Source organism: Nipponia nippon, unplaced genomic scaffold (genome assembly GCF_047370975.1).
Source record: "Nipponia nippon isolate SJK-2023a ecotype South Korea unplaced genomic scaffold, ASM4737097v1 scaffold_10, whole genome shotgun sequence".
Classification (NCBI taxonomy): Eukaryota; Metazoa; Chordata; class Aves; order Pelecaniformes; family Threskiornithidae; genus Nipponia; species Nipponia nippon.
This window is the reverse complement of record NW_028262291.1, coordinates 1,640,877-1,667,784: the sequence shown is the minus strand read 5'-3', so window position 1 is coordinate 1,667,784 and position 26,908 is coordinate 1,640,877. Positions and strand designations below refer to the sequence as shown.

Here is a 26,908-nt window from a genome sequence, read left to right as displayed (position 1 = left end):
TGCTCGTAGTCCTACCTGTGTCTTCATTAGGTTAAATTAACTACTAAATGTAATTATCGACGTTTGGAGAACTGAGTGAAACTATTAGTATCCTGAACCAGCTGAGGATAGTGACTGAGCCAGTGCAGCTTCTAAGTCAAAGTGCAGAAGACCCCAAAAATGTTATCAATCTGAGATATTTAATCAAAACCTGAGAATATCACCCACATCTCCATTCTATCTGGCCATAAATTTACAACATTCATTTCATTTTTTTGGTGAGTCTCCTGAAAGCCTCCTTCACCTCCTTATTCCTCAGACTGTAGATCAAGGGGTTCAGCATGGGAGTCACCACAGCGTAGAGCACCGCAGCCCATTTATCTTCTTTTGAGCTGTCTGAGCTGGGCTTTAAGTACATAAAAAGCGATGTCCCGTAGAAGATGCTCACGGTGGTGAGGTGGGAGGCGCAGGTGGAGAAGGCTTTGCGCTTGCCCTCAGCTGAACTGATGCTCAGGATGGCAGAGATGACGGCCACGTAGGAGACCAGGACAACCAGGCTGCTGGACACACCGAATAAAGATGCTGAAGTTCTTAAGATAACCTGGCTGAGGGTGGTGTCGGAGGTTGAGACTGAAAGGGCAGCAAGTGGGGAAAAGGGTCCTTCCGAAGGGACGAAGGAAAGTGCCAGGGCTGGCCCTGTCTCCGGCGGCTCTGATGGAGGTTTCCAAGCCCAACAGCAGATGTGGTGAACCTCTTCCTACAGCCTTTTCACCCCCAGCAAAGGTGAGTGCCAAGGGCAGCAGAAACCACTGTGGGACAAGGTCAGACGATGTATTTTGCAGAGTGGGAATTAGCGTAGACGCAGGATGCCCTGACCCGCACCCTTTGCTGAGCAGGGAGAGGGGCAGCAGGCTGAAACCTCCCAGAGCAACACAAAAGGAAAGTAAATGTCACACGGATTCACACCAAAGTGCGGCCAGATCCAGGCTCTGCCTCCGCTCTCAGCGAGGAGAAACCGTACAAAGCGGGGTCGGGTTAGACATCACCTCGGACGCCGCGAATTGGTGTTTTACAGACTTGGAGCCAGAGGCTGCCCTTCCCTGATGGTGCACCTCTGGGAGCAAACCCCCACCCTCTGCGCAGCGTTCGGGACTTAAAACCCTTCCACGGCCACATCCTTGCCTTTCCTTTTCTCTCCAGCAGAAAAATCAGCTGCAGAGCGCAGTGCGATGCCATGATGAGCCCTGGCAGGTCTGGTCCTGCCTGGGGCTGAGCCCCCTCCATCCTCCTCCCCGCTGTCAGAGCCGCCTCTCGCACCTCCTCATCTCCCTGCTCGATACCGGCCCCGCGGCCATGGCCCGGCTGACAGCGGGAGACGGATGGGGCTGAGCCAGCGCCGCAGGGCACGGGATACGTGCGGGGATGTGACGGACGCAGGGGGCTTGAGGAGATGGTCCCTCCCTGGTTTGCATCCGTCCCAGTCCCAAAGCCCAGTGCTGCCCACACAGCCCCCCTCGGCCACCCTGCAGCATACGGGGGCCAGGGGGTTTCCTCTCCCTTACGATGGCCACGGGAAGGATTTAAGCCCTGGCCCCAAAGCAGAAGTGAAAGCTGAGTCCCAGTTTGGAGAAAACAGCTGGCTTTGTGCGAAGCAGGGAGGGATTTCAGCCCTTGCCCAGTGCCACCATCAACAGAGTACCGCTGGGGACAGAAAGCCATCAGCATCCCCGTGAGGATGTCCCCTGTTCCCTCCAGAACCATCCCCAGAGCCCCAGCATCCCTCATCCCACCCGGATACACCCCCGTGGCGTGCAATGAGATGGTGTCCGTGGCCCCGTTGCAGTTCAGAGGGGAGTGGGGGGCTCCGGAGTAGCTCCTCTGCTTTCCCCCCCACCCCTGCGCCCGTCACCTCCCCGCACGCATCCCTTGCCCCCGCGGCTCTGACTTATCCCCATCCATCTCCCGCTGTCAGGCCGCTATCGAGCGTCGCGATGGGAGGCGTGGAGTGGAGGGGGCTCAGCCCTGGGGGTCCCAGGTACCAGAGCAGGGATGGGACCAGCATTTGGGAGGGGTGCAGGGGAGTGGGGAGCACTTTCCTCCCGCCTCCGCGGAGACGCAGAGGCTTTGCACAAGCCACCGGCACGTTACGGATACCTCAACACCTCGCCGTGCTTTTTAATACGGGGTGTTGACGGCGGGCTGTCAGCCGAGCCGCTGGTGCACAGGCGGCTGCCGCGTGCCAAGAGGGGCTTTGCCTGGGGGAGAGGGTTGGAGCAGCCCCCATCTCCCCCCACTCAGATGTGTGACATGAAGGGGACAAGGAGACCCCAACAGAGTTGTACCTCCCAGCCCAGGGTACCCCGAGATCCGGCTGGGCACTGGTGGCGGTCCCAGCAGTCCCAGTGCCACCGCTCGCCTCCCGTCCATCATCATCATCGCGTCAAGGCGTGAAGGCAGGTCGGGGAAGGGGGCCGTGCTCCGGCCCCCAAGGACCACTGTGGCTCCAGCCCCAACGTCTCCACCCCCGAGCTGGGGCATAAAACCCCAGCAGGCTGCGGGGGACAGTCCAGAGCTGGCGCTGCGCTGGGAGGGGGCTTCATTGGGGTCCCCACTGCTGCCGTGACGAGGGACGGAGCCACAGACACCTCCTGCCCACCCACTGTACCCATGGCAGGTAAAACCCACCCGCGGCAACGCTGCCCCATACCCAACGGTGGGGTCCCGCAGTGTTTTTGGGGTGCAGTGGGTCACCCGGCCACACAGGAGAGTAGGGCTGCGGTGGGGGGGGACAAAACCCCACTTTGGTGGGGGGCCAGGACCCCCCTGGTCCTCCCAATGCCTCCACAGAGGGAGGATGCGATGGGGCGGCCGCAGTGCATGGGGTCTGCTCCCACATCTGGGGTGCAGGATCAGACCCCCCCTCTCAAAACCCCCTCACCCCTCTTCAGCCTTCCTGGGGGGGCCGGGCGAGGGGCCCCCCTGCAGCACTGGCCCCGGGTGGGCAAGCGAGGGACCAGGGGCCGACGGCAAGAACCGGCGCGTGTGCCATGCCGCGGCACGGCTGGAGATGGGCAGCCTCTGGGAGGAATTCAACCGCCTGGGCACCGAGATGATCGTCACCAAGGCGGGCAGGTAGGTACCGCAGCGGGGCCAGGGGGCTGCCGGGGTGGGGGGCACCCCCTTCCCACCCCCCCGTCCCCGCAGGAGGATGTTCCCCACCTTCCAGGTGAAGCTGTCGGGGCTGGACCCGCTGGCCGACTACGTCCTGCTCATGGACTTCGTCCCGCTGGATGACAAGCGATACAGGTGGGGACGGGGCGATGGGGGATGCTGGGGTGGGGGCGGCCGGATCCTGGCGGTGCTGAGTCCCCCCTCACCCCGCAGGTACGCCTTCCACAGCTCCTCCTGGCTGGCAGCGGGACGAGCCGACCCCGCAGCCCCCGGCCGCGTCCACTTCCACCCCGATTCCCCGGCCAAGGGGGCCCAGTGGATGCGGCAGATCGTCTCCTTCGACAAGCTCAAGCTGACCAACAACCTCCTGGATGACAACGGCCACGTGAGGACCCGGCCCCGGGGTGGGCAATGGGGGGGACCCGATGCACCCCTGCCCGGGGGGTCCGGCCCACCTCCCCTCTCCCCCCCCCCCCAGATCATCCTCAACTCCATGCACCGCTACCAGCCCCGCTTCCACGTGGTCTTCGTGGACCCGCGACGGGACAGCGAGCGCTTCGCCCACCAGAACTTCAAGTCCTTCAGCTTCCCCGAGACCCAGTTCATGGCGGTGACGGCTTACCAGAACCACCGGGTGAGCCACTGGGTGGGGGGACAGCAGCATGCCCCCCCCAGGGACCCCCTGACCCTGCTCCCCTCCGCAGATCACCCAGCTGAAGATCGCCAGCAACCCCTTCGCCAAGGGCTTTCGGGATGGAGACCCTGAGCCGTGGTAAGGCCCCTCTGACACCACCCCAATGCCATGATGAGGGGCTCCATGCCACCCCCCTGAGCCCCCCCATCTCTCTTGCAGGTGTGGGGTGCCAGCAGGGTCCCTGCTGGGTGCAATGCCCCGCGCCCGGGCCACCGCGCTGCCCTGTCACCCCGAGAAGCAGGAGAAAGGTAGGGGGGCTGGGGGGGGGCCTGAGCCCCTGGTGCTGTCTCTTTCCCCTGCAGGGGCTCCCCACAGCCGTGGGGCACTGGCCACCGCCATGCCCCCACAACCGGCCCCACCGGCAGCTCCCCCCGGCTTCCCCGAGCTGCCCGCGCCCCCCTTCCAGCCCCTCGCCTGCCCCCCCGGTGTCTATGTGGGGGCCAAGCCCCGCACCCTGCCCTACCCCCTGCCCACCTTCCCCCCGCTCGGCACCTACGGCACCGCCGCAGCCCCCGCCTTCGGCTACGGGCAGCAGTGATGGGGGGGCACCCCCGGGACCCCCTACCCAGCCCGCGGCAGAGGGGACGGAGACGCGGAGCTGGGGACGAGCCACGGGGATGGCTTTATTCGCTGCCGAGGAGGGGACGGCGAGGATCACAGATGCTGCAGCCGGACCCCCGCTGCCCCCCAGCCCTGGGGGTTTGGGGGGGAACCCTGCCCCCCGGCACCCCCCAGCCAAGCTCCCCACAGCGGGGTGGGGGATTGGGTCCAGCCGATTCTCCGAGCCCCCTGGCATCCACGCGGCGCAGCTACTCCCAGACGTCGGGCGCAAACGCGAAGGGGCACAGCTTGTACCCGGCACCCACGTAAAACTTATTCTGAAATTCCACCCTGCCGAGGAGAGGGGCCAGTGAGGAGCGGCGTTGGGGGGGTCGGTCACCCCGTCCCACCGGCACCCCCCACGCCGGACTCACCAGTGCAAGCGCAGGGCGTGGAGGAAGGCGGAGAGCCCCTCCATCACCAGCAGGATGGCCACGGTCAGCACGGCGAAGGCGGCGAAGACGGGCACTAACACCACGCCGCCCACGTAGTTCAGCCCCACGAAGCCGTGGCGCATCACCATGGTCCACAGGACCTCCGAAAGCTCTGGGTGGGGGGGGGGGGACACAGGGATGAGCAGAGGGGGTGAGGCTCTGCTCGGCCCCGGTGGGGGACGCAGGGGGCCGGGGGGGACTCACGAGCGTGGGCCAGGCTGAGCGCCCAGAGCCGCAGGTAGGACGCGGTGTTGGAGACGCAGCCCAGGCAGTACTCGATGGTGTGGATCGCCTGGTGCATGAAGATCTCAGCGAAGTCCAAGTGCTGCAGGGACAGAGGGGACACGGGACATCAGTGGGGGGCACGGGACATCGGCGGGGGGCACAGCCACCCCCACCCCACCGCCCGAGCCCACCGAGTCGGTGCCCCTCACCTCGGCGTCGGGGCTGTGCCCCCCGCTCTCCACGTCCTCCTTGGTGGCGTTGACGGAGTTGCCGGCCTCCTGCCCCTCCAGCAGCGGCTCCTGTTCCCCCGTGGCCACCGGCTGCGTGGGGACGGCACCAGCGGTGAGACCCCATTGCACCCCTCCGGCTGAGCCCCCCGCACCGTGACCCCAGCCCTACCGCGGGGTGGCCCGTCCTCGGCACGCGCCGCCGGCAGCACAGGTAAAGCGGTGTCCCCAGGAGCAGGACGGGCACCGACGCCAGCGCCAGCACCACCAGCACGGTCTGCACCGGCACCTGCGGCACAGGGGAACCGTTTCAGGATTCCCCCTCTGGCACCGGGTACCCAAGGGCCGGCCCCTGCGAGGCTCCCCGCTGCTCCCAGCCTGGCCAAAAAGAAGGGTCCCCAGGCGGGTGCCCCCCATCTCGGCAGGGTGCTACCTGCCCCTGGTAGAGCGGGAGGTTCTTAGCGTTGGAAGTGAAGAGGAACATGTCGATGAAGTGGATGAGGATGCTGGGGGCCACGCTGGAGTCAGCGGCGCTGAACTTGACCCACTTGTAGAAGATGAGGAAGACGAGGTAGCCGAAGAGAGCCAGGAGGAAAATCATCTCGGGCAGGAGCTCCAGCACCAGCCGGTGCCGCTGCTGGAAGTGCCTGAGCAGGGGGACAGCAGCCATGCTCAGCCTGGCGTGGCGCACCCTCGCGTGTCCTGGGCTCTCACCCAGATGTAGGGGTACAGGACCCCCCCACTCACCCACCCCACCTGGGTGAGTCCAACCCCGGTCCCCTTCGCATGACCATGGGTGGCCAGAGCCCGTGGGCGCAGCCACGGGGACTCACATATGGTTGAAGACCCCCAGCAAGACACCGAAGCCCATGTGCACGACGCCCAGCACCACGGACATCTTCATCTTGAAGGAGTTGAGGAAGTTGAGGTGGTTGGTGGCCAAGCTCCAGATCTATCATGGACAAGGTGGGTGAGACCCTGGGCCACCCCACCGAGGGTCCCACCCCGTCCCCTCCCCCACGGGACACTCACTGGGTCAATCCCAAAAGGATAGGGCCCTTGGAAGACACCGGTGATGTTGGGGTCCAGGGTGAGGGACGGGTGGGTGGCGAGGTAGGCAGAGCTGTGGGCAGAGTGAGGGGGTGTCAGCGCAGGCAGGGACCTGGGGGGGGTTCACGGTGGGGTTGGGAGTCCCACCTCCAGGAAGAGTGGTTGGCCATGGTGGCCACGCTCCAGGCGGAGGGGAAAATGACGGTGGCTTTGCTGAAGCACTCGTTGTAGATGAAGCCGGTGTAGATGGAGAAAGCCCCCATGAGCAGGATGAGGTAGCGCCCCTCGAAGAACGTCTGCCAGATCTGGTGGGGGCAAACATGGCTCACACGTCCCACACCACCTCCCCTGCCCCACGCCATCCCCTTCCCACACCACCAACCCTGCCCCATACTGTCCCTGTCCCACATCACCAGCCCCATCCCGTACCTCCAACCCCATCCCGTGCCTCCAAGCCTGGCGCCCCACCATGTCCCCCTCACCTCGTTGCTGGCCTGCTGCAGGCTGGGGCTGTTCTCGTACAGCACCATCCAGAGAGCGAAGAGGAACATGAGCAGCCCGTGCCCCACGTCCCCAAACATGATGGCGAAGATGAAGGGGAAGGTGATGATGGCGTAGGGCGCTGCAGGGACACAGGGACCGCGTCACACAGGCCCCCGCCCCCCCGCCAGCCCTGGGCCATGGCAGGGGGTCAGGGGGCCTTACCGGGGTTCACCTCCTGGTAGCTGGCCACCCCGTAGGCGTCCACGATGCTTTGGAAGCCGGCGGTGAACTTGTTGGTGCGGATGAGGGTGGGGGGGCTCTCCGAGGTGGGGATGCGCTGCACGAAGCACTCCACGCTCGAGCCGCTCTTGTACTGCGGGGAAAGCGCCCGGCACCTGACCCACGGCATCCCCCTGCCCGGCACCCGCCCCACCATGGCAGGAGGACACGGGGACACCGAGCAACCTCTGGAATGAGGACGTGGGGACACCAAGCAAACCCCTGGCATGAGGACATGGGGACACCAAGCAACACCAGCACAAGGACATGGGGACACCATGGCAGGAGGACACGGGGACACCAAGCAACCTCTGGCATGAGGACATGGGGACACCAAGCAACCCACCGATCCCTGGCGCAGAGCGTCCTGCACTTGGGTGAGGTCCCGCACGGGGCACCAGACCTCGGCGATGAGGCACTTCTCGGTGACATCGAAGCTGCACTGGTTGAGGACGAGGTAGATGGCCTTCATCTTCTGCACCTGCACCCTCCAGGTGGGCAGCGCCAGCACCACCTTGTCCAGCACCTGCGCCAGGTACTGCTCCGTCTCCTCCAGCACCTGCGGGCGCCCAGCACGGGTCAGGGACGGGGGGTTCCCGGCACGGCCCCCCAGTCCCCCTGCGGTGCCCAGCTCACCACGCTGAGGTCCTGGATCTGGCTGTGCAGCCCGCTCATGGTGTCCGCCCGGCTGGCCTCGCTCTCCGGGTAGGGGTACACGTGGCAGTGGAAGCTGGGACAGACGGATACCACCGTGTCAGGGGGTGCCAGGGCTCCCCAGCCCGTCCCCATCAGGGGGTCCGGAGCGGGTCTTGCTAAATAAACCTCTGTGTGGCCAGACACGTGGCACGGGGCTGCTGGCTCACCAGTCTGAGATCTTGCGGATCTTCTGCCCAATCTGCTCACCCCAGTAGGAGATGAGGAAGATGACCCAGGTGATGTTCTCGCCCTGGGGACAGCATAGCCCACATCAGCCCCGGCTGTCCCAGCCCCCCTTCCCTGCCAGCCCCCATCCCGGTGCCCCGCTCACCGTGGCTGGGTCCTCCATGGGCTCAGGCATCTCCACGAAGCTGGCCACCAGGTAGCCGCGGCAGGCGCGCCACAGCAGCCGCTCGAAGGCGCTCACCCGCCACGGGTGAATGACGCCGGCCACGAAGCTGCGGGGACACGGCGAGGGCGCTGGGACGGGCACGGCTCTGCTGCTGCCCCTGCCCCATGGCTCCTCCCCAGACCTCATCCTACAGCCATGCCTGCTGCCCCATGGCCCATCTCCAACCCTTACCCTGTGCGTTACCCACTAGTCCTGCCCCGTGGCCATGCCATTGCCCCACGGCCAATCTCCAACCCTTATCCTACAGCCTTCCCAGATGCCCCATGGCCATGCCACTGCCCCGTGGCTCATCTCCAACCCTTACCCTATACCCTTACCCACTATTCCTGCCCCATGGCCATGCTGTTGCCCCTTGGCCAATCTCCAGCCCTTATCCTACAGCCATGCCCATTGCCCCGTGGCCACACCACTGCCCCACGGCTCATCTCCAACCCTTATCCTACAGCCTTCCCAGATGCCCCATGGCCATGCCACTGCCCCATGGCCATCTCCAACCCTTATCCCACAGCTTTGCCCGCTGCCCCATGACGAAGCCACTGCCCCATGGCCATCTCCAGCCCTTACCCTACAGCCATGCCCACTGCCCCATGCCCACGCCACGGCCCCTCTCCAACCCCCGCCCCACACGCCAGCCCCTCTTACTTGATCTTGCGGTCGAGGTGCTGGTGCAGGGATGGATCGAGGATGGGCTCACGCTCGGACAGTGCCCGGGGCCGCGGCGGGGAGCCCAGGGGAGCCTGCGGTGATGGGGAGCCAAGAGATGAGGCTGCGGGGGGAAGCGGGGCGCGGAGTGGCACCCCCGGGATGGTGGCCCCCCGCCGCGGACCCACCGGCAGGCTGGTGAAGCGCTGGCCCTCGCGCAGGACGTGGAGGTACTGGCGCAGCTCCTGCAGGCGCCCGCGCAGGGAGGCACGGTTGCGGCTGACCTCCCGCAGCTCCTGCGCCAGCTGCTCCGACTGCTCCTGCACCCGCAACGCCTCCCGCGCCAGCGGTGCCCGCGGGCTGTCAGGGCACGGCTCCAGCGCCCGGCCGGCGGCACGCAGCTCCTGCTGCAGGAAGGCTGCAAGAGCCACGGTCAGATGGGTGAGGTGGGGGGCACCCCCCGAGCAGCCCCGCAGCCCAGCCCCGCGTCCCCCCGCCACTCACTGAAGGTCTTCTCCATCTCCTCGCAGCGCCGCACCTCGCCCACGAAGCGCCGCTGGAAGGCGCTCACCTTGGGGTTCAGCTGCCGGGGGGGCACGGTCACGGCACAGCCCCGGTGTGGGGGGTCCGGGCAGCCCCAGCACCCCCGGCCCAGCACCGTGCCACAGCCCCCAGGGCAGGGCACCCCGAGCCACCCGCACACACCTCCTGCACCCACAGCACCCCAAACCACCCACACCCAGTCCCCTGCACACATGGCACCCCAAACCACCCACCCCAACCCCCCTGCACCCAACCCCTGCACCCATGGTACCCCAAACCACCCACACCCAGCCCCTGCACCCACAGCACCCCAAGACACCCACACTCAGCTCCCCACACCCATAACACTCTAAACCACCCACCCCAATCCTCCTGCACCCACAGCACCCAAACCCACCCAGACCAACGCCCCTGCACCCACAGCACCCCAAACCACCAACCTCAACCCTGCTGCACCCAACCCCTGCACCCACGGCACCCCAAACCCACTTGCATCTACGCCTTGCACCCACTGCATACCAAACCACCCACTGCAACCCCCCTGCACCCACAGCACCCCAAACCACCTGCACCCGCCCCACTGCACCCAGGGCACCCCGAACCCACCCACTCCAGCCCCCCTGCACCCAGGGCACTCAAACCCACCCAGACCAAACCCCCTGCACCCACAGCACCCCAAACCACCTGCACCCGCCCCACTGCACCCAGGGCACCCTGAACCCACCGCCCCCCTGCCCCCAGGGCACCCAAAACCTCCCAGACCAAACCCCCTGCACCCAGGGCACCCCAAACCACCCAGACCAACCCCCCTGTAGCCAGAGCACTCCAAATCATCTGCACCCACCCTGCTGCACCCAGGGCACCCAAACCCCCCACACCAACCCCCCTGCCCCCAGGGCACCCAAACCACCCAGACCAAACCCCCTGCACCCACAGAACCCCAAACCACCCACCCCAACCCCGCTGCACCCAGGGCACCCAAACCACCCAGACCAAACGCCCTGCACCCAGGGCACCCCAAACCACCTGCACCCACCCCCTGCCCCCAGGGCACCCCAAAACACCCACACCAACCCCCCTGCATCCAGGGCACCCAAACCACCCAGACCAGCACCCTTCTACCCACAGCACCCAAAACCACCCACCCCAACCTCGCTGCACCCAGGGCACCCAAACCCACCCATTCCAAACCCCCTGCACCCACAGCACCCCAAACCACCCACCCCAACCCCACTGCACCCAGGGCACCCAAACCCACCCAGACCAAACCCCCTGCACCTACAGCACCCCAAACCACGCACCCCAACCCCCCTGCACCCAAAACCACCCACCCCAAGCCCCTGCACCCATGGCACCCAAACCCTCCCAGGGCACCCCCTGCCCCCAGGGCACCCCTCCCACCCCCCCGGCCCCTACGTACGTCCCTGAACTCCAGCAGCCCCCGCTCCCCCAGCTCGCTGACGCAGCTGTAGGCCGAGGCGGACTGGAGGAAGAGCTGGGCCAGGCAGACCTCCTCGCTGCGGAACAGGGACCCCATGGGGACCCCGGGGACCCCCCCTTGGGCTGCAGAGCTTTGAGGGCACCCACCTGGGGGGGGGGGTGGGGGGGGGGTCAGAGCAGGGCTAGGGGGGTCAGAGCAGGGCTAGGGGGGTCAGAGCAGGGCTGGGGGGGGCAGAGCGGGGCTGGGGGTCACCCCGGGGGTCCCGGCGGTGGCCGCGGTGGCGGAGCCGGGATGTCCCCGCAGCCGTGCCCAGCGGGAAGCAGCCACCCGCCCCGCTCACACACGCAGTTTTTCCCCCAGCACCGGCTTTGCAAAATACTTTCCACCACCCCACCCCCCCCCACACACACACACCACCACCACCACCACCACCACCACCCCCACCCGTGTCCGCGCCCGCCCCGCTCAGCTGCAGCTGAGTCAGGGACCAGCGCAACCCCGGGGCCGCCCCGGGCACCGGCCGCCCCTTCCCGGGAGCGCGGCGCCGGCCGGGCTCGGCACTTCCTCTTCCCCAGGAAGGGCCCGGCCCCGGGGAGGGACCGAGTGGGGGGGAACCGGTCCCGCCGCTCCCCGGGAACCCCCTGCACCCCCCGCCTGCATCCCCCGCCGGTCCCTCGGAGCCCCGGCCCCCGAGGAGCGTGGAAATGGAAAGCACCCCCACACACACCGGGACCACCGGGACCCCCCCCCCCCGTGTGCACCCCGGGACCCTGGGGGTCGGGAATGAGACCCCCGCGGCCCCGGAGGCAGCTGCGGGCAGGGGCATCCCCTCCCTGGGGGGAGAGGGGCAGGTGCCCCCCCAAAAAGCCTCTAACCCACCCCGCCTGCCCCCCACAACCAGCCTTGCCCCCCACATCCCCCCAAAAGCCTCTAACCCAACCCGCCTGCCCCCTGCAACCCCCCCATGTCCCCTCCCCATCCCGCACCTTCCCCTGCTCCCCACGTTCCTGTGCCCCCGGCCCGACACCAGTGACGGCAGCCTCAGGACCCCTGTCCCCCTCCCCAAGATGCAACCACGCACCCCCCGTCCCCCCCCTCAAGTCCCGCGGGGGTCAATCCCACCCCTGCCCCGGCGCTGGAAAGGAAAAGACATGGAAAAAGCTGGAATTCTGGGTTAGGAAGGGGCCAGTGCCCCCAGTGCAGACGGGGGGGTGGCAAAACCCCCCCAGACCCTTTATTAGGGGAGTGGAGAGGAGACGTGGCAGCACCCGGCCGTCACCGGTACAGGTAATCGGCTTGGATGTTGGCCGCGATCTCAGCTTCCCACTTGTCGCCGTTGTTGAGCAGCTTCTCCTTGTTGTAGAGCAGCTCCTCGTGCGTCTCCGTCGAGAACTCGAAGTTGGGGCCCTGCCAAGATGGGAGACGTTCGCCCTCAAGGCTCGCCGGAGCCCCGCCGCGCCGGGCAGGAGGTCTCGCCGCCCCGCGGCTCTGTCCCCTGGCTCACCTCCACGATGGCGTCCACGGGGCAGGCCTCCTGGCAGAACCCGCAGTAGATGCACTTGGTCATATCGATGTCGTAGCGGGTGGTGCGGCGGCTGCCGTCGGCGCGGGGCTCGGCCTCGATGGTGATCGCCTGCCGCGGGACGAGGGGGATCGCCGTCAGCTCCCGCTCCGGGGAATGCGCCGTCCCGCCGGAGCCAGCGGGAGGAGGATGAGGGTGGATGAAGGCTGACCTGTGCCGGGCAGACGGCCTCGCAGAGCTTGCAGGCGATGCACCTCTCCTCGCCCGAGGGGTAGCGGCGCAGGGCGTGCTCCCCGCGGAAGCGCGGGCTCAGCGGACCCTTCTCGAAGGGGTAGTTGATGGTGGCCGGCTCCCGGAATAGGTAGCTCAGCGTCATGGCCAGGCCTGGAAGACGGGGGGGGGTTACGGGACACTCAGGGGGGCTGGCACCCCAAAGACGGGCCGAGGGCTGCGCGTGGGGAGGCCGAGAGGGGTTTGTTCGGCCCGCGGAGGCATCCAGCCGGCTCCGGACCTCACCTCGGAAGAGCTCCGTCCACAGCAGGGTCTGGGCAGCCCGGTCAGTGATGGATCGCATGTCCATGGCCGGCTCCTGGACGTTGACGTACTCTGCGGAGAGAGGGAGAAGCTGCGCCCACCCTGCGGGGCTGGGGTGCGCGGAGGCGGCCCCGGGGCGGAGGGGAAGGGACGGGGGGGGGGGGGCCGCACGCCCCTTACTCACTGTAGGAGTCCCTGGGGGCCGTGGTGCTGAGCGGGCAGAGGTAGCCCAGGGGGGCCGGCGGGCCTGCAGGAAGGAGAGGGGTCGGGGGGGGGTTTGGGTAGGGGAGAGGGGGGCGAGGGGGTGCCCGGCGCGGCCCTCACCTGCGCGGGCAGCCCGGTAGAGCAAACGCAGCGCCGCCATGTCCGGTCCTGCTGCCGGCAGAGGGGCCTGGCCTGAGGCTCGCTGCCAGCCCCCAGGTGCCCGGCCGGCAGGCAGCTGGGGGGGCCTGGCGCCCACCCCCCACTTCCCACTGACCCCAACCCTCCACCAGAGGACAGCCGGACCCCCGAGGCACCCCTCCTCCTGCCACAAGGCACCCAAGGGTCCTGTCCCCCACCTCCACCTCCCATAAGGGACCCAGGGGTCCTGTGTCCCCCCGCCCACCTCCCACAAGGGACCCGGGGGTCCTGTGTCCCCCCCCCACCTCCCACAAGGGACCCAGGGGTCCTACACCCACCCTCAAGGGACTCAGGGGTCCTGTGTCCCCCCTGCAACTTCCCACAAGGGACCCAGGGGTCCTACCCCCCCAAAAGGGACCCAGGGGTCCTGTGTGTCCCCCCACCTCCCCCAAGGGACCCAGGGGTCCTGTGTGTCCCCCCCCCACCTCCCACAAGGGACCCGGGGGTCCTACACCCACCCTCAAGGGACCCAGGGGTCCTGTGTCCCCCCCCCACCTCCCACAAGAGACCCAGGGGTCCTGTGTCCCCCCACATCCCCCAAGGGACCCGGTGGTCCTGTGCCCCCCCCCACCTCCCATAAGGGACCCAGGAGTCCTAACCCCCCTCCAAAGAGACCCAGGGGTCCTGTGTGTGTCCCCCCTCGACCTCCCACAAGGGACCCAAGGGTCCTACACCCACCCTCAAGGGACCCAGGGGTCCTGTGTGTCCCCCCCACCTCCCACAAGGGACCCAGGGGTCCTGTGTCCCCCCCCCCCCCCTCCCACAAGGGACCCAGGGGTCCTACACCCACCCTCAAGGGACCCAGGGGTCCTGTGTGTCCCCTGCAACTTCCCACAAGGGACCCAGGGGTCCTACCCCCCCCAAAAGGGACCCAGGGGTCCTGTGTGTCCCCCCACCTCCCCCAAGGGACCCAGGGGTCCTGTGTGTCCCCCCCACCTCCCACAAGGGACCCAGGGGTCCTACACCCACCCTCAAGGGACCCAGGGGTCCTGTGTCCCCCCCACCTCCCCAAGGGACCCGGGGGTCCTGTGCCCCCCACCTCCCATAAGGGACCCAGGAGTCCTAACCCCCTCCAAAAAGACCCAGGGGTCCTGCATGTGTCCCCCCCTCGACCTCCCACAAGGGACCCAAGGGTCCTACCCCCCCCCCAAAGGGACTCAGGGGTCCTGGCCCCACCCTCCACCTCCCACAGGGACCCAGGGGTCCTACACCCACCCTCAAGGGGCCCAGGGGTCCCGCGGCCCCCCTGCAACTTCCCACAAGGGACCCAGAGGTCCTCCCCCCCCCCAGAGGGACGCAGGTGACCTGTCCTGTCCCCCTCCACCTCCCATAAGGGACCCAGGGGTCCTCCCCCCACCCCCCAAAAGGACCCAGTTGTTCTGTCATTCCCCCTCCCCACAAGGGACCCAGATGTCCCATCCCCTCCTCCAAGGGCCCCAGGCGCCCTATCCCCCCCCGCCACCTCCCACAAGGGACCCGGCTGACCCCCCCAAGGCACCCAGGGGTCCTGTGCCCCCTCCCACCTCCCCCAAAAGGCACCCAGGGGTCCTGTGTCCCCCTCCCACCTCCCATAAGGGACCCAAATGTCCTAATTCTCCCCCAAAGGGACCCAGGGGTCCTGTCCCTGTCCCCCCCACCTCCCATAAGGGACCCAGGTGTCCCACCCCCCTCCCAAGGGGCCCAGGGCTCCTGTGTCCTGCCCCCCTCCCCCAAGGGACCCGGCTGACCCCCCCAAGGCACCCAGTCAGGCTCCCCCGCCCCACGGGACCCCCAAGCCCCCCCCAGCCCTGCTGACACCCCGGCCCCAGGAAGGCCCCAGCTCTGTGTCCCCGGCCGGGGAGGGGGGGGGCAGACGTCCCGGCCGCCCCCTCTCCCCCTCAAGCGGGATCTGGGGGCCACCACAAGCCACCACGGGCCCCTCCCGAGGCCCCCCCGGGGCCGCGGCCCCCCCCGCTCACCTCCCCCAAGGACCCAGGCGTCCTGACCCCTGGCCCCGCCCCCGGAGCGCACTGCGCAGGCGCCGAGGGGTCACGGGACAGGGAGGGGGCGGAGCTCCGACGGGAGGGCGGGGCAGGCGGCGCCAAACTCGCTTCCCATTGGCCGGAGGGAAGGGAGAGTGGGGGGAACATGGGGGGACGCTTCGTTGATTGGGCAGGGGGGCGGTGGAGCGGCGCGGTGATTGGCCGGGCCTGAAGAGGCGGGGTGCGTCCAAAGCGGAAGCGGACGTTTATTGCGGCGGCGGGGCGCTTGGTCTCGATGGCGGCCCAGAGCAGCGGGAGGCGGCCCGGGGCGTAGGGCGGGTACCGCGGGGCGTTGAGGGCCTCCCGGCCGGCCCCGCGGAGCAGCGCGGACCGCGGGTGCGAGAAGGTCTCGAAGCTGGAGCGGCCGTGGTAGCGGCCCAGGCCGCTCTGCCCTGCGGAGCACCGTGCTTCAGAGCCCGGCTCCGGGGGAACCGGCGCTGGGCACAGACCCGGGGGAATTCAGGGCGGGAACCGGGACTCCGAGGCCAGGAACAGCGGGCACCAGGGCAGGGGCTCAGCGTTAGCACCAAGCACTGACCCCCGGCACAGCCCCCGGACGCGGGAGGGGCAGCACCGGGGCACCGGTACCAGACCGGGCCCTGGGGCAGGCAGGGGTTCAGGACCGGCGCTGGGAACTCAGCCCCGGGACCTGCTGCGGGCGGGGTGCTGGGTGGTGGCAGCGCTGGGAGGGCTGCGGGCAGGGTTCCCCCGGGAGCAGGCAGGACCCTGGCCCTGCCAGCGCTGGGTGCAGCGGGCGGGGGGGCCCGCAGCTGTTCCTGGGGCTGGACGTACTGATGCCGCCCAAGGGCAGCGAGGTGAGCGTCGTGTGCGTGATGGTGTCGTTGGTGCAGAAGCCGCCGCTGCTCATCCGCTCCAGCACCCGGTTCACCACCTGGGGGGCGAGGGCAGGGGGGTGCTGAGCACCCACCGGGCGCCCCTTGTCTGCCTCCTCCCTGGGGTACACCAGGACACGCGTAGCTGGGGACACGGGGGCTCTCTCCTCCCGTGACCAAGGCCAAAGGAGCGGCCACGACTGGGGAGGGGGCCTGTGGCTACCCAGACCCACGCAGCAGGATGCGATCCAGGCCGAGGCGGGTGCTGCTCCCAGCCCAGCTCCGCACCTTCTTGCAGGAGGAGGAAACATAGAGGGCCAGCGGCCGCTCCTGGGCGTTGATGAAGGTGATGGCATCATCCACGCTGGCCGCCGTGAGGATGGGCAGGATGGGCCCAGAGGTCTCTTGCACAATGGGGTCGTCCTGCTGCACGTCCACCAGCACCGTGGGGGCTGCGGGGGGAGAGCCCAGCCCGGGCTGTCTGCCTGGGTGTCACGGGCCACAGCCAGCGAGCCCCCCACCCTGCGCTTCTGCCCTCCCACCGGCTCTATGCCCCAGGCCCTCACCAATGTACCGCGCATCCTCGTCCGTCTGTCCTCCGATGGCCACACGCCCGCTGCGCAGCAGCCTCTGCACCCGCTGGAACTGCTTGTCCCCCACCATGCGGCCAAAGTCGGGGGACTCCCGAGGGTTGGGGCCATAAAACTCGGCGATGGCCTCGCGCAGGGCGGGCAGCAGCTTCTCCCGCATCTCCGCGCTGCACAGCACGTAGTCGGGTGCCACGCAGGTCTGCCCCGCGTTGAAGAAGCGGCCCCAGGCCACCCGCCGGGCCGCGTTCTGCACGTCGCAGGTGTCGGACACGTAGCAGGGGTTCTTGCCCCCCAGCTCCAGCATCAGGTGCTTGGCAGCAGCTGCCATCACGATCCTCCCGACGGAGGGGCTGCCTGTGGGCAGGGGAAGCAGCACGAGCCCAGCGTGGTCAAGACCTCCCACCGGATCCATGCCGGGCTCGCTGGGGCAGCCTCAAAGAGAGGGATGGAACTGGAGCGTCCCTGTGGGACGTACCGGTGAAGAAGATGTGGTCGAACTTGTTCTCCAGCAGCCTGGTGGTCTCCTTCACGCCAGCGGTCACCACGGCAAAGCAGTCCTGCGAGAGGGGGGGGTGGGAAGTGTGGCAGCAGAGCCGGGCAGGAGCAGAGAGAGCGCATGGGGGGACGTGGCTGGGCCGAGCAGGTTTGGGACGCAGCAGGGCAGGTGTCCCTAGAGAGGGAGGTGGCCGCAGCAGAGGGCTCTCCTTGTCCAAGTACCTGGGCAGCGTCTCGGCCACTAGCCTCTCCACGTTTCTGCTGATTTCGGAGGGTTTCATGACAACACAGTTACCTGCAGGACAAGAGCTTCCTCCTGGTAAGGACCTTGCTCTTGGGGAGCAGAAGACCTGTCCCCAGTGCAGCCCCACCACCGTAACCATTCCCACTTCCCGTTCCCGCCCCAGGGAGGACACGGGAAACCCCCCAGTGAGGTGCTGGTACCCCCCAGCACGGCAGGGACGCAGCCCAGCCTCACCGGCCGCGATGGCCCTGATGAGGGGCACCAGGAGGAGGTGAATGGGGTAGTTCCAGGGCGCGATGATAAGCACCACCCCGTAGGGGTCCTTGCGGATGAAGGCCGAGTCCAGCTGCGTCACCTGCGGAGGGTAGGGTGGCGTGAGAGACGCCCGCCTCCCATCCTGCGCATCCCCGGCCAGCCGCTGCCCCGTACCCAGTTCTTCTCCACGTGCTCGTCCTTCATCCAGGTGCCCAGGTTGTTGAGCGTGTGGTTGAGCTCACTCCTGAAAATGGAGATCTTGGAGAGCTCCACTTCAAAGGGCGGCTGGGGACACATAGGAGGTCATCATGGCCACCGCTGTGGGCCCCGTGGCCGCCCCGCGATGGTTGTCCTCACAGGGGTCAGCACGGAGTCTCCTGGCAGCCGTAGCAGGGTGTGACTATCTGCTGGGGCAGGCACCCCCGGGGACACCCTGTGGCCTTGCAGTGGCAGGGATGGGTGGCACAGCCACCCCTCCGGCGTGCCACCTGCGTCGCGGCACGCTGCCTGGCCCCGTGCCGCCCCATGCCGAAGGTCACTTCTACACAGTAGAAGGTCACGGTCCAAGACACGGATTCGGCATCTCAAGAGCTTCGGCTACACCAGACACGGCACGGTGCAGACGTGGCTCCGGAGGCGGAGGTGGGAACTGGGGCCCCCAGTTGCTCTCGGTGAAGGCTTCCCCAGAGCTAATTCATCCCATTTCTCTGCAGCCAGAGGGAGCTGCTGTGTGCTCCCCGCCAGGGGCATCCCCAAAGGCTAAGCTGAAGACAACAGCAAAAAACAAAGGGCACCACTCCCCCGCTGCAGTGGGCTGGCACTGGCCAGCGATGAAGCACGCAGCCAGCCGCTTGCTACTACCCCGCAGCGGGATGGGGAGACACTCGGAAGAGCAAAAGCAAGAAAACTCAGGTTGAGATACAGTTTTATAAATAAAGAGGGGGGGGGAAAGTCAAGTGATGGAAGGGGAAGCACTCCCCACCAGCCGCCCTGGCCACGGTGGTCTCACCTTGCCCATGTCCAAGGCGGCGGCCTCCAGCACGTCCTGCTTCTTCTCGTCCAAGAAGCGTCCCGGGGCCTCCAGCTGGGCCACGCGGTGCTCCATGGGCCGCGTCCTCCCCGAGAGCCAGGCTGCCCGCAGGCGGCTCACCAGCCCCGCGTAGGGGACTCATCCCGAGAGCGGGCTCTGAGCACCGCGCTGCTAATAAGGAAATACCGCTTGCTTTGAGTCAGACGGGGACGTCCAGATCTGACCGCGGGGTGAAATCCCAGAGCCCGCGCTGGGTGACGCAGCTGACCAGCCAGTGGACAAAGCCACCCCAGTCCCTTCTGCCCCTGCAGCGAGTGGGGTTGGCAGGGACAGGGACCCCCTTCCCCAGCACAGCCACCCCCCCAAGCTGGGGGATGGAGCAGCCTGGCACGTCCCTCTGCTCCCCAGGGACCATGCTAGGTGGGACATGTCCAACGGGATGGACAGGGTGGGGATAGCGGGGCTGGAAGAGAGAGGGAGCAGTTGGGATGGAGGAACGGAGCCCAGAGACCCACCAGGATGGAGCCAAAGCAACCAGGCCAGAGCAGAGAAGGGCTCTGGAGGAGAGCACACCCCAAAATGCTGCAGGAGAAGTCTCCGCGTCCCTGCTGACGCCTTACCTGTCCCTCTCCTCTGGGCTCAGCTGCCCGTGCTTGCTCCAAGGTCCCCGTTTCATTGCTGATGAAGTTGCCAGCCCATGCAAGATAAGGGAGGGCGAACTGCAGGGCATGGGGCAAAGGGAACTGGCATCATCCCAGCCCAAGCATTTGGGAGGAGAGCGTTGCTGTGGACCTTCTCGGGGGAGAGTCCCCAAGGAGGGGGGCATGGGCAGCACAAGGTGACCACCGGCCCCTCCGCTGTGGCGGGGCCAGCGGTGATGGAGCAGGAGGTCGCTGGCACCAAGCGTGGCTGGAACCCGTAGAGCTGGCGATGGGGCTGTGGGACCTGCGTGCAGGGAGGTGTGGGGCCCAGGAGACCTGTGGGGCACGGGGGCTGATTGGCGGGCTGCCACGGAGGCAGCGGGAGAGCAGGCAGGGGCAGGCAGGGGGGACAAAGACAAGCACACAGGAGGTCACCGGTTGCAGGGAAACACCTTTCATTGCACATGGCCACCGGGACCGCCGCGACCGGCGGCAGGAGACATCATGGCGGTGGCAGGGGACCCTCAGAGCAGGGTGCAGGTGCTCTTGCGCTTCACCTCGGAGGCGGCCCGGACGATCCCCAGCTTCTGCTGGCTGTAGGGCGGGTAGCGCAGGGCGTTGAGGGCTTCGCAGCCCATGCTGCGGTGCAGGCAGCCGCGGTGGTGGGTGAAGGCATCGAAGGTGAACCTGCCGTGGTAATTCCCCAGGCCGCTGCTCCCTGCAACACACAGCACAGGTGCCTGGTAGGTGGCTGGATCTGGCCGTCACTCACCCACCGTTTGGGCCAACGAGGCCGAAATTAAGCTCCCAGCTCCGCTCTCAAGGGCAGCACGGAGGAGGCGCTGGCGATGGAGACCGCTTGTGTCTGTGGACGGCACCACGTCTTCATCCATCTGCTTTTGAACACCGGGGTTGGCGGGGACAGCTGGCCGTGAGCAAGCTTCCCCAGCAAGCGATCTAAAGCGGAGCATGGAGGTGGCCTAGCTGGATGCCCAAATGCTGCTTGAGGGATGTTTGGAGGAGGAGGCCTGGGCTGGGAGGAGGAAAGGTTCCCACCAACCCTCTCGTCAGTCTGGATTTCACCATTTCAGGTAACACGTTTAGCCCTGGTGCAAAGCTCACCGCGTTAAGCCAGGCTCAGAAAAACGTTGACAGCGTAAGAGTTTCGCAGAACATCATCTTCCCAAAAGGAGGGACTGCGCCTTGGAGGATTTCTGAGCCGAGGAAAGCAGACGAAGGCTGGAGCCTTTCACCTCGTCCTGCTGGTTTGGGGAGAGGATCCAGAGCGCCTCCACTTTGCTGGCAGATGGGAGAAGCGGAGTGGGGGGAGCGGGAAAGGCATGGCATGGCAGAGAACAGGCAGCGGGAGCGCTGGTCGCTGCCCTCCCATCCTCACCCTCCGGGGAAGCGGTGTTTTATACCGGCCTGAAGCAGGTTCATCTTGTTTAGCTGATGCCCTTGAGGATGCTGGGAGATGTGTCCCCATCTCCACGGATGCTTAAGCACCTAAAATACTCAGGAAAGAAAACTAATCTTGTTTCTGTATCTTCAGCTCCTCTTTTGCAGGTGCTTCCTACATCCCCTCCAAGTTTCTGTTCTCCTTTTACTCTACTTCTGAAAACTTTAGTGATTTAAAAAAAAAAACAAACCACCACAACCCTTTTTGATCACGAAACCTCGCCTGGTGCCAGAGCGACTGGGAAGGGTGTCACTGGTGATGTGGCGTTGGATGCTCCCACCAGACGAGCTTCCCTACCGCAGGGATGCCCTCCGAAACACGTCCCCTCCGTGCCAGCTCCAGCCCCGCTGCCGGCCAGGCTCTAGGAGTGGCGAGGGGCGGGTGATTCTCAAGGTGACTTTGGTGAGGATGTGACCCATCTCCAAGGATGAGTGAAATGGCTGTTGGGAGGTGAAAGCTGGCCAGGAGCAAGCACGGGAGAGCCAGGCAGGCTGGCAGTAAATAAGGACATCCATCTGCGTGCTGATAACTGATGGGATAAGATTATTAGAGTCAGCTTTCTGATAACATGCAAATCCTGGTGAAGCTGATGAGATGTTTGGTCTCTCTCACGCCCGCAGCCTCAGCACGAAGGTTATCAGGTGGCTCTGAGCCAGCTGAGCGGCTGCGTCCGGGCTGGGGAACGAGAGCTGTTTTTCCACGGTGGTGAAGATCATCTGGTCAAAAGCGGGTGTCTCCACCGCCTAGACTCCTTCTTCTCGGAGGGAAGAGAGAAGCACTTCTGGACATGGCTTTTTTTCACCCTCAGTAGACATCCAGAACAAGCCAGAAGACACGCAGCCCCGAAATGCTGTTTCTGTCCATCAGCTGTAAAATGCCATGTCACGGGGGTATCGGAGTGACTAAAAGTTTCCCTGGATTCAAGGAGAGCCTGGGTCGGTACGCGGAGTCCAGCACCCTTTACTGAACGCACGGGACCCTTCTGGCTGAGCGAATCATTTGAGCTGGAGAGAGATGGAGGCTGGAAGACTTTCAGGAGGGAATATCGTGCGTGCTTGCCCTGTTCTTACTCATGCAGCTGGGTAGGGTTGTGGTGGAAGAATGCAGAACTAGACACAGCTTTGTTCTGAAGCCTTTACAGGAATGAAAGGATTGGTTCCCAGCCGATGCTCTGGATAGAAAACATCCCACGGAAGCTCAAAATCACCTACGTCAACTGAAACATGAGCGCTATGCAACTTAGAGCTCATATTCCTTTCCTTGCTTCGCCTTCCAGGGAATCCTTGCATGATTGCTTGAAATCCTCAAATGCAAACCTAAAGCCACTGCCTGGTGGCCAGCGTGGGTACGGAGAAGGCTGCGATACTGTGGGAAGCAGAGCGACAGCCTCCTCGGCTGCCTGTCTCCGGCGGACAGCTTCAGCAAAAGGCTCAGAATGAAATTTAGGCCTTTTCAGAACCTACCAATTTTCAGCAGCTTTGTGGGCAGCAAAAGGAAGGGGCATTAGAAATTGGGCATATAAATAAATTTGCCTTAAAACTATCACCCGTGGGTGACTTGTCCGTTCTGAGGGATGACGGCAAATGCTTGTAAAGCTTTTAACCCTCCCAGTGCCTCTGCCGGGCTGTGATCGGGGTCCCCTGCTGTTTATTCCTCAACGGTTTTATGCAATATAGGTCTTTGGGAGTTTATGTGTGTACAGTTGGGAATTGACTGGAAATTGTGCTGTCTTCAGACCCAGAGCCCAAAGTGGAGATCCATGAAAAACTGCAATTCTGAGTTCCTGAAAACTGCGGCTAAGGGACAATTTCCCAGTTTTCTCCTGCAGAGAAGAGGGGTAGCACAGCAGCGGGATGGTGTGACAGGCTGGCTGCCGGCACCCTGCAGAGGCATTGCACGTGGAAAGGAAGGTCTAGAGATGTTTCTGTGGTGGCCACAGTCAAAATTCCCTGCCTTTTAAGCAAGACATTTCCACGTACACAGGGAACACTGTGTGTGGGATGGCAAACACGGAGAGGAGAAACCTCACAGTGCTCCACGCCTGTTCAGAAGAAGCAGGGCTGCAAAGCCCGAGAGCTCAGCCCTGGCGCGGTGAAGCAAAGGTGGGGTCCTGCCCGGTGCAGAAGGATTTCCCTACGGAGCAGTGAGCCCAGGCCTAGGAGCCCCGTCTCCCCTAAGACCCTTCCCCACCATGGGGTGGGATCACACCTGGCTCACGTTGGCCAGGGGCAAGTGGGTTGGGGGATTTGGACCTACCGATCCCACCAAAGGGCAGCGAGGTCAGCGTCACGTGCATCAAGGTGTCGTTGCCGCAGAAGCCACCGCTGCTCGTCCGCTCCAGGACCTGGTTCACCACCTGGGAGGGAAGCAGAGAAGGTGGACGTGGGTCTCACACCCTGTTCTCTCATCTCCAGCTGCAATCCACAACCAGGGCGTCTGCTCTAAAGAAGATTTTTTGGAGCATGAACACGGCTGAATACACCTGCCAAGGAGCACGGGGCAAGAGTAGCCCTGGCTTCACGCAGCCTCTACACTATACCTTGTCATTGGAGGAGAAGGCATACACGACCAGCGGCCGCTCACGGCTATTGATAAAGTCAATGGCTTTGTCCATGTTGGTGACAATGACGATGGGTAAGATGGGGCCGAAGATCTCCTCCTGCATGATGGGATCGGAGGGCTGCACGTCCACCAGCACTGTGGGAGCTGCAGAGAAAGAAACCCGCAGGCATGAGCCATGCGCAGGGGTTGGAGATGATACCTTGGTCCTCTCCCCAAGACCCATACCTCCTCTAAGACAGGACCCCTCGCCGAGCTCCCCGATTCCCGTGCAAACCTTCCCTAAGCGTCACTTCCATCTAGAGCCTCCCCTCCAGTTGTGAGACCCTCTCCAAAATCCGAGTCCACTCCATGCAAGGATGAAGACTTATGTGAAATCCAAGCCCTCACCGATGTAGCGCTCCTCCTCGTCCGTCTGTCCTCCGATGGCCACACGCCCGCTGCGCAGCAGCCTCTGCACCCGCTGGAACTGCTTGTCCCCCACCATGCGGCCAAAGTCGGGGGACTCCCGAGGGTTGGAGCCATAAAAATCAGTGATGGCCTCGCGCAGGGCGGGCAGCAGCTTCTCCCGCATCTCCGCGCTGCACAGCACGTAGTCGGGTGCCACGCAGGTCTGCCCCGCGTTGAAGAAGCGGCCCCAGGCCACCCGCCGGGCCGTGTTCTGCACGTCGCAGGTGTCGGACACGTAGCAGGGGTTCTTGCCCCCCAGCTCCAGCGTCAGGGGCGTCAGGTGCTTGGCAGCGGCTGCCATCACGATCCTCCCGACGGAGGGGCTGCCTGAGGGCCAGGAAAAGATGCATCACGGGGAGGATCCCACCATGCTACAACCCAACCCGTGGTCTTAGAGTTATGAGGAGCCAGGGCCAGGGAAGACATGTCAAGTCCCACTCCTGTCCTGCAGCCACCTTGGTGTGCAGCAGGCGGCTGAGCCCTCACCTCCAGCACCCTCTCCAGCTCAACCGTGGCATCCCCCAGCTCAGCCATGACAAAACCCAGTTATGGCTATTAGATCCTCAGCCACGGTGGTGGTAGATCCTCCACCAGATCCTGACACCAGATCCCCAACACAAACCCTGCCATCTTAGAGGGCAGGGAAGGGTCCGGATGCAGGCAGGCTGCCCCCCATCTCACAGTGGGGCGTCCGGTGGGAACCCCTCGTCCTCATGGCACAAAATCCAGGCAGGGCTCTGCTCTGGCCCGCAGGACGTACCGGTGCAGAAGATGTAGTCAAACTTGTTCTCCAGCAGTCTGGTGGTCTCCTGCACACCGGCGGTCACCACGGCAAAGCAGTCCTGCAACATAAGAGGAAGGATCCGTGTCCGTCAGCATCTGCCCAGGCCACTCCGTCCCCGTCCCCGCCAACAGCATCCCGGGCTGCTGGGTGTGCGGACACGGGCTGAGCGTGGAGGTACCGCGGCACCTGAAACCAGGGATGGTGCGGCGCTGGGGTGCGTGAGGCAGGGCTGGGAACACCACGGCCCAGGGATGGGGAGAAGGCCAGGGAGAGCTTCTTACATTGTCCAGGTAGCAGGTCAGCGTTTCAGCAACAAGTCTCTCGGTGTTCTTGGTTATCTCCGAGGGTTTGATAATGACGCAGTTACCTGGGGGGGAGATGGATAGGACATCAGAGCAGTGACACGGTGACAGCCAGCCCTTCTGTCAGTGCAGCCAGTGGACAAAGCCCCTGGCCAGACCCCGTTGCCGGTGCCCGGAGGTTCGGCTCACCGGCAGCGATGGCCCCGATGAGGGGCACCAGGAGGAGGTGGATGGGGTAGTTCCAGGGCGCGATGATGAGCACCACCCCGTAGGGGTCCTTGCGGATGAAGGCCGAGTCCAGCCGGGTGACCTGCAGGACACCCACCGCCTCAGGAGTGCTTCGCTGCACCCCCATCTCCATGCCCACATTCCACCCATCTCTGCCCGGCAGCTGGGTCCTTCCTCCCATCCTCTCCCTCATCTTCCCCCTTACCAGATTCTTGTCCACGTGCTCGTCCTTCATCCAGTGGGACAGGTTGTTCAGCGTTTCATGGAGCTCGTTCTTGCAGAGGAGGACCTCGGAGAATTCGGCTTCGAAGGGCGGCTGGTGACACAGAGCAGCGGCTCTTATCCCTACCCTGCGTATTTTTTTACCTAGGCTTTGGGGACCCAAACCCTTCACATCCCGTGGGGGATGCGCACTTTGCTGTCACCGCTAAGCTGCACGGCACAGCCCGCCACCGGGAGGGGGTGAGCCCCACCACGTCTGCGGCGTTGGGGTTTGGCGAGCTCCGAAATCCCGTTGCGATATCGCCGGGCCAGCCCTGTCGGCAGGAACCTGCCTGCGGCCGGGCTTTCCCTGCTGGGAGCTCCGTTGCGGTTTGGGAAAATTAAGTATTTGGGGAGGAGAGGGGTCTGTGAAGGCAGTGGTGTTGGTTTGGGGAAGAACGGGCTGCTCTGGTTATTGAGTCCTGTTTGGTCTGGAGACAAGAGCCACAACCCCTTTTTCTATCACGATATCCCCACAACGGGTGGGGAAGCTCCCTCGGGGCATCGCATCGACCCCCGGCCTGACGGCGGGCGCTGGCAGCGCTGCGGGCAGCCCCTCGGCTCCCCCGGCCACGGGGTCCCCCGGTTCCCCGCCCCCTCTCACCTTGCCCATGTCCAGGGCGGTGGCCTCCAGCACGTCCTGCTTCTTCTCGTCCAAGAAGCGTCCCAGGGCCTCCAGCTGGGCCACGCGGTACTCCATGGGCCGCGTCCTCCCCGAGAGCCAGGCTGCCCGCAGGCGGCTCACCAGCCCCGCGTAGGGGTTCCCGCTGCAGGGACGGGGATGTCAGGGGGACCCCGGCCCTGTCCCAGCCCCTCGCGCTCCGGGTGACGAGGAAGAGGAGCTCCACGTCGCCCGAGGCCATCAAACCGGAGCTCTGGGGAGAGGGCAGAGCACCTGGACCCCCCCCGCCCCCCGTCTCCCCTCTGTCCCAGCCGCTCGCTCTCACCTCGCGGCATCGCTGTCCACGCTCCCCTTCCCGCCACCACCATCATCCTCAGCGGCTTTCCCGGCCCCGCTGCCCGGCGGCTGCTGCCCGGGGGGCTCGAGGGGCCGCTTTGTGCCCAGCTGCGGCAAGACGCTGCCGGTCTCCATGGTCCCAAGGGAGTGGCACGGGATCGGTTACGCCGGGGTTGCCCGCGGGCTGGACAGGCTGCCGGCAGGCCTCAGGGAACCCAGCCAGCACCCCGGCACCGCGGCCAGGACCCTGCTGAGCTCTGGGGCTGCCCGTGGGGCTGGCAGGGTGCAGGCAAGGTGCAGGCAGGGTGCAGGCAGGCACTCCAGTGCTTGCTCCAGCCCACTCCTCCGGAGGAGGGCGGCTGCTGGCTTCCTGCTCTGCCCCTTGGCTGCCTGCCCCGCTGTGCGTCACCGCTGGCTGCGCTCCAGCCCAAACCACTTGGGATGCAAAAACGCGCCCCGGATCC

General features: G+C 65.5%; 5 protein-coding genes across 8 annotated transcripts; 1 reads left to right on the top strand and 4 right to left on the bottom strand.

The window, feature by feature from the left end:
* Positions 1 to 1,970: 1,970 nt before the first annotated feature.
* On the top strand, positions 1,971 to 4,382 carry TBX10 (T-box transcription factor 10). Its single transcript, XM_087746655.1, has 8 exons — positions 1,971 to 2,014; positions 2,487 to 2,653; positions 2,928 to 3,111; positions 3,184 to 3,285; positions 3,364 to 3,535; positions 3,629 to 3,784; positions 3,855 to 3,922; positions 4,004 to 4,382. The coding sequence occupies exons 1-8, from the start codon at positions 1,971 to 1,973 to the stop codon at positions 4,380 to 4,382; spliced, it is 1,272 nt and encodes a 423-aa protein (XP_087602781.1).
* A 61-nt stretch (positions 4,383 to 4,443) lies between these two features.
* TCIRG1 (T cell immune regulator 1, ATPase H+ transporting V0 subunit a3) lies at positions 4,444 to 11,428 on the bottom strand. The gene is made up of 20 exons (XM_087740837.1): positions 11,321 to 11,428; positions 10,856 to 11,022; positions 9,397 to 9,475; positions 9,081 to 9,310; positions 8,893 to 8,987; positions 8,170 to 8,296; positions 8,006 to 8,088; positions 7,779 to 7,872; positions 7,489 to 7,701; positions 7,086 to 7,236; positions 6,863 to 7,002; positions 6,528 to 6,685; positions 6,363 to 6,453; positions 6,164 to 6,282; positions 5,764 to 5,977; positions 5,503 to 5,619; positions 5,313 to 5,423; positions 5,083 to 5,203; positions 4,819 to 4,990; positions 4,444 to 4,735 (listed from the first exon to the last, which is right to left on the bottom strand). The coding sequence occupies exons 2-20, from the start codon at positions 10,970 to 10,972 to the stop codon at positions 4,654 to 4,656; spliced, it is 2,514 nt and encodes an 837-aa protein (XP_087596963.1). The 5' UTR covers positions 10,973 to 11,022; positions 11,321 to 11,428; the 3' UTR covers positions 4,444 to 4,653.
* Positions 11,429 to 12,038: 610 nt separating this feature from the next.
* On the bottom strand, positions 12,039 to 15,380 carry NDUFS8 (NADH:ubiquinone oxidoreductase core subunit S8). Of its 3 annotated transcripts, none has more exons than XM_087741293.1 (7): positions 15,293 to 15,380; positions 13,257 to 13,304; positions 13,117 to 13,179; positions 12,915 to 13,004; positions 12,610 to 12,782; positions 12,381 to 12,509; positions 12,039 to 12,283 (listed from the first exon to the last, which is right to left on the bottom strand). In XM_087741293.1, exons 2-7 carry the CDS (start codon positions 13,294 to 13,296, stop codon positions 12,152 to 12,154), a joined length of 627 nt encoding a protein of 208 aa, XP_087597419.1. In that variant the 5' UTR covers positions 13,297 to 13,304; positions 15,293 to 15,380; the 3' UTR covers positions 12,039 to 12,151. The 3 variants fall into 3 exon arrangements, with proteins under 3 accessions (XP_087597419.1, XP_087597428.1, XP_087597436.1); XM_087741302.1 differs by having other exon boundaries at positions 13,257 to 13,323; positions 15,293 to 15,365; XM_087741310.1 differs by having other exon boundaries at positions 13,257 to 13,307; positions 15,293 to 15,315.
* LOC104009022 (aldehyde dehydrogenase family 3 member B1) lies at positions 15,212 to 19,949 on the bottom strand. Its single transcript, XM_087746654.1, has 9 exons — positions 19,931 to 19,949; positions 18,782 to 18,939; positions 17,947 to 18,057; positions 17,752 to 17,872; positions 17,254 to 17,568; positions 16,755 to 17,132; positions 16,477 to 16,640; positions 16,148 to 16,247; positions 15,212 to 15,747 (listed from the first exon to the last, which is right to left on the bottom strand). The coding sequence occupies exons 1-9, from the start codon at positions 19,947 to 19,949 to the stop codon at positions 15,212 to 15,214; spliced, it is 1,902 nt and encodes a 633-aa protein (XP_087602780.1).
* Positions 18,940 to 26,786, bottom strand: LOC104020568 (aldehyde dehydrogenase family 3 member B1-like). 2 transcript variants are annotated; one of them, XR_015700816.1, is made up of 11 exons: positions 26,434 to 26,786; positions 26,091 to 26,253; positions 25,431 to 25,541; positions 25,187 to 25,307; positions 24,977 to 25,062; positions 24,672 to 24,753; positions 23,852 to 24,238; positions 23,442 to 23,608; positions 23,159 to 23,258; positions 19,896 to 20,161; positions 18,940 to 19,779 (listed from the first exon to the last, which is right to left on the bottom strand). XR_015700816.1 is itself a non-coding variant. In XM_087741027.1 (10 exons), the coding sequence occupies exons 1-10, from the start codon at positions 26,577 to 26,579 to the stop codon at positions 19,968 to 19,970; spliced, it is 1,557 nt and encodes a 518-aa protein (XP_087597153.1). In that variant the 5' UTR covers positions 26,580 to 26,786; the 3' UTR covers positions 19,882 to 19,967. The 2 variants fall into 2 exon arrangements, 1 of the variants encoding a protein (XP_087597153.1); XM_087741027.1 differs by lacking the exon at positions 18,940 to 19,779 and having other exon boundaries at positions 19,882 to 20,161.
* Between the last annotated feature and the right edge of the window lie 122 nt (positions 26,787 to 26,908).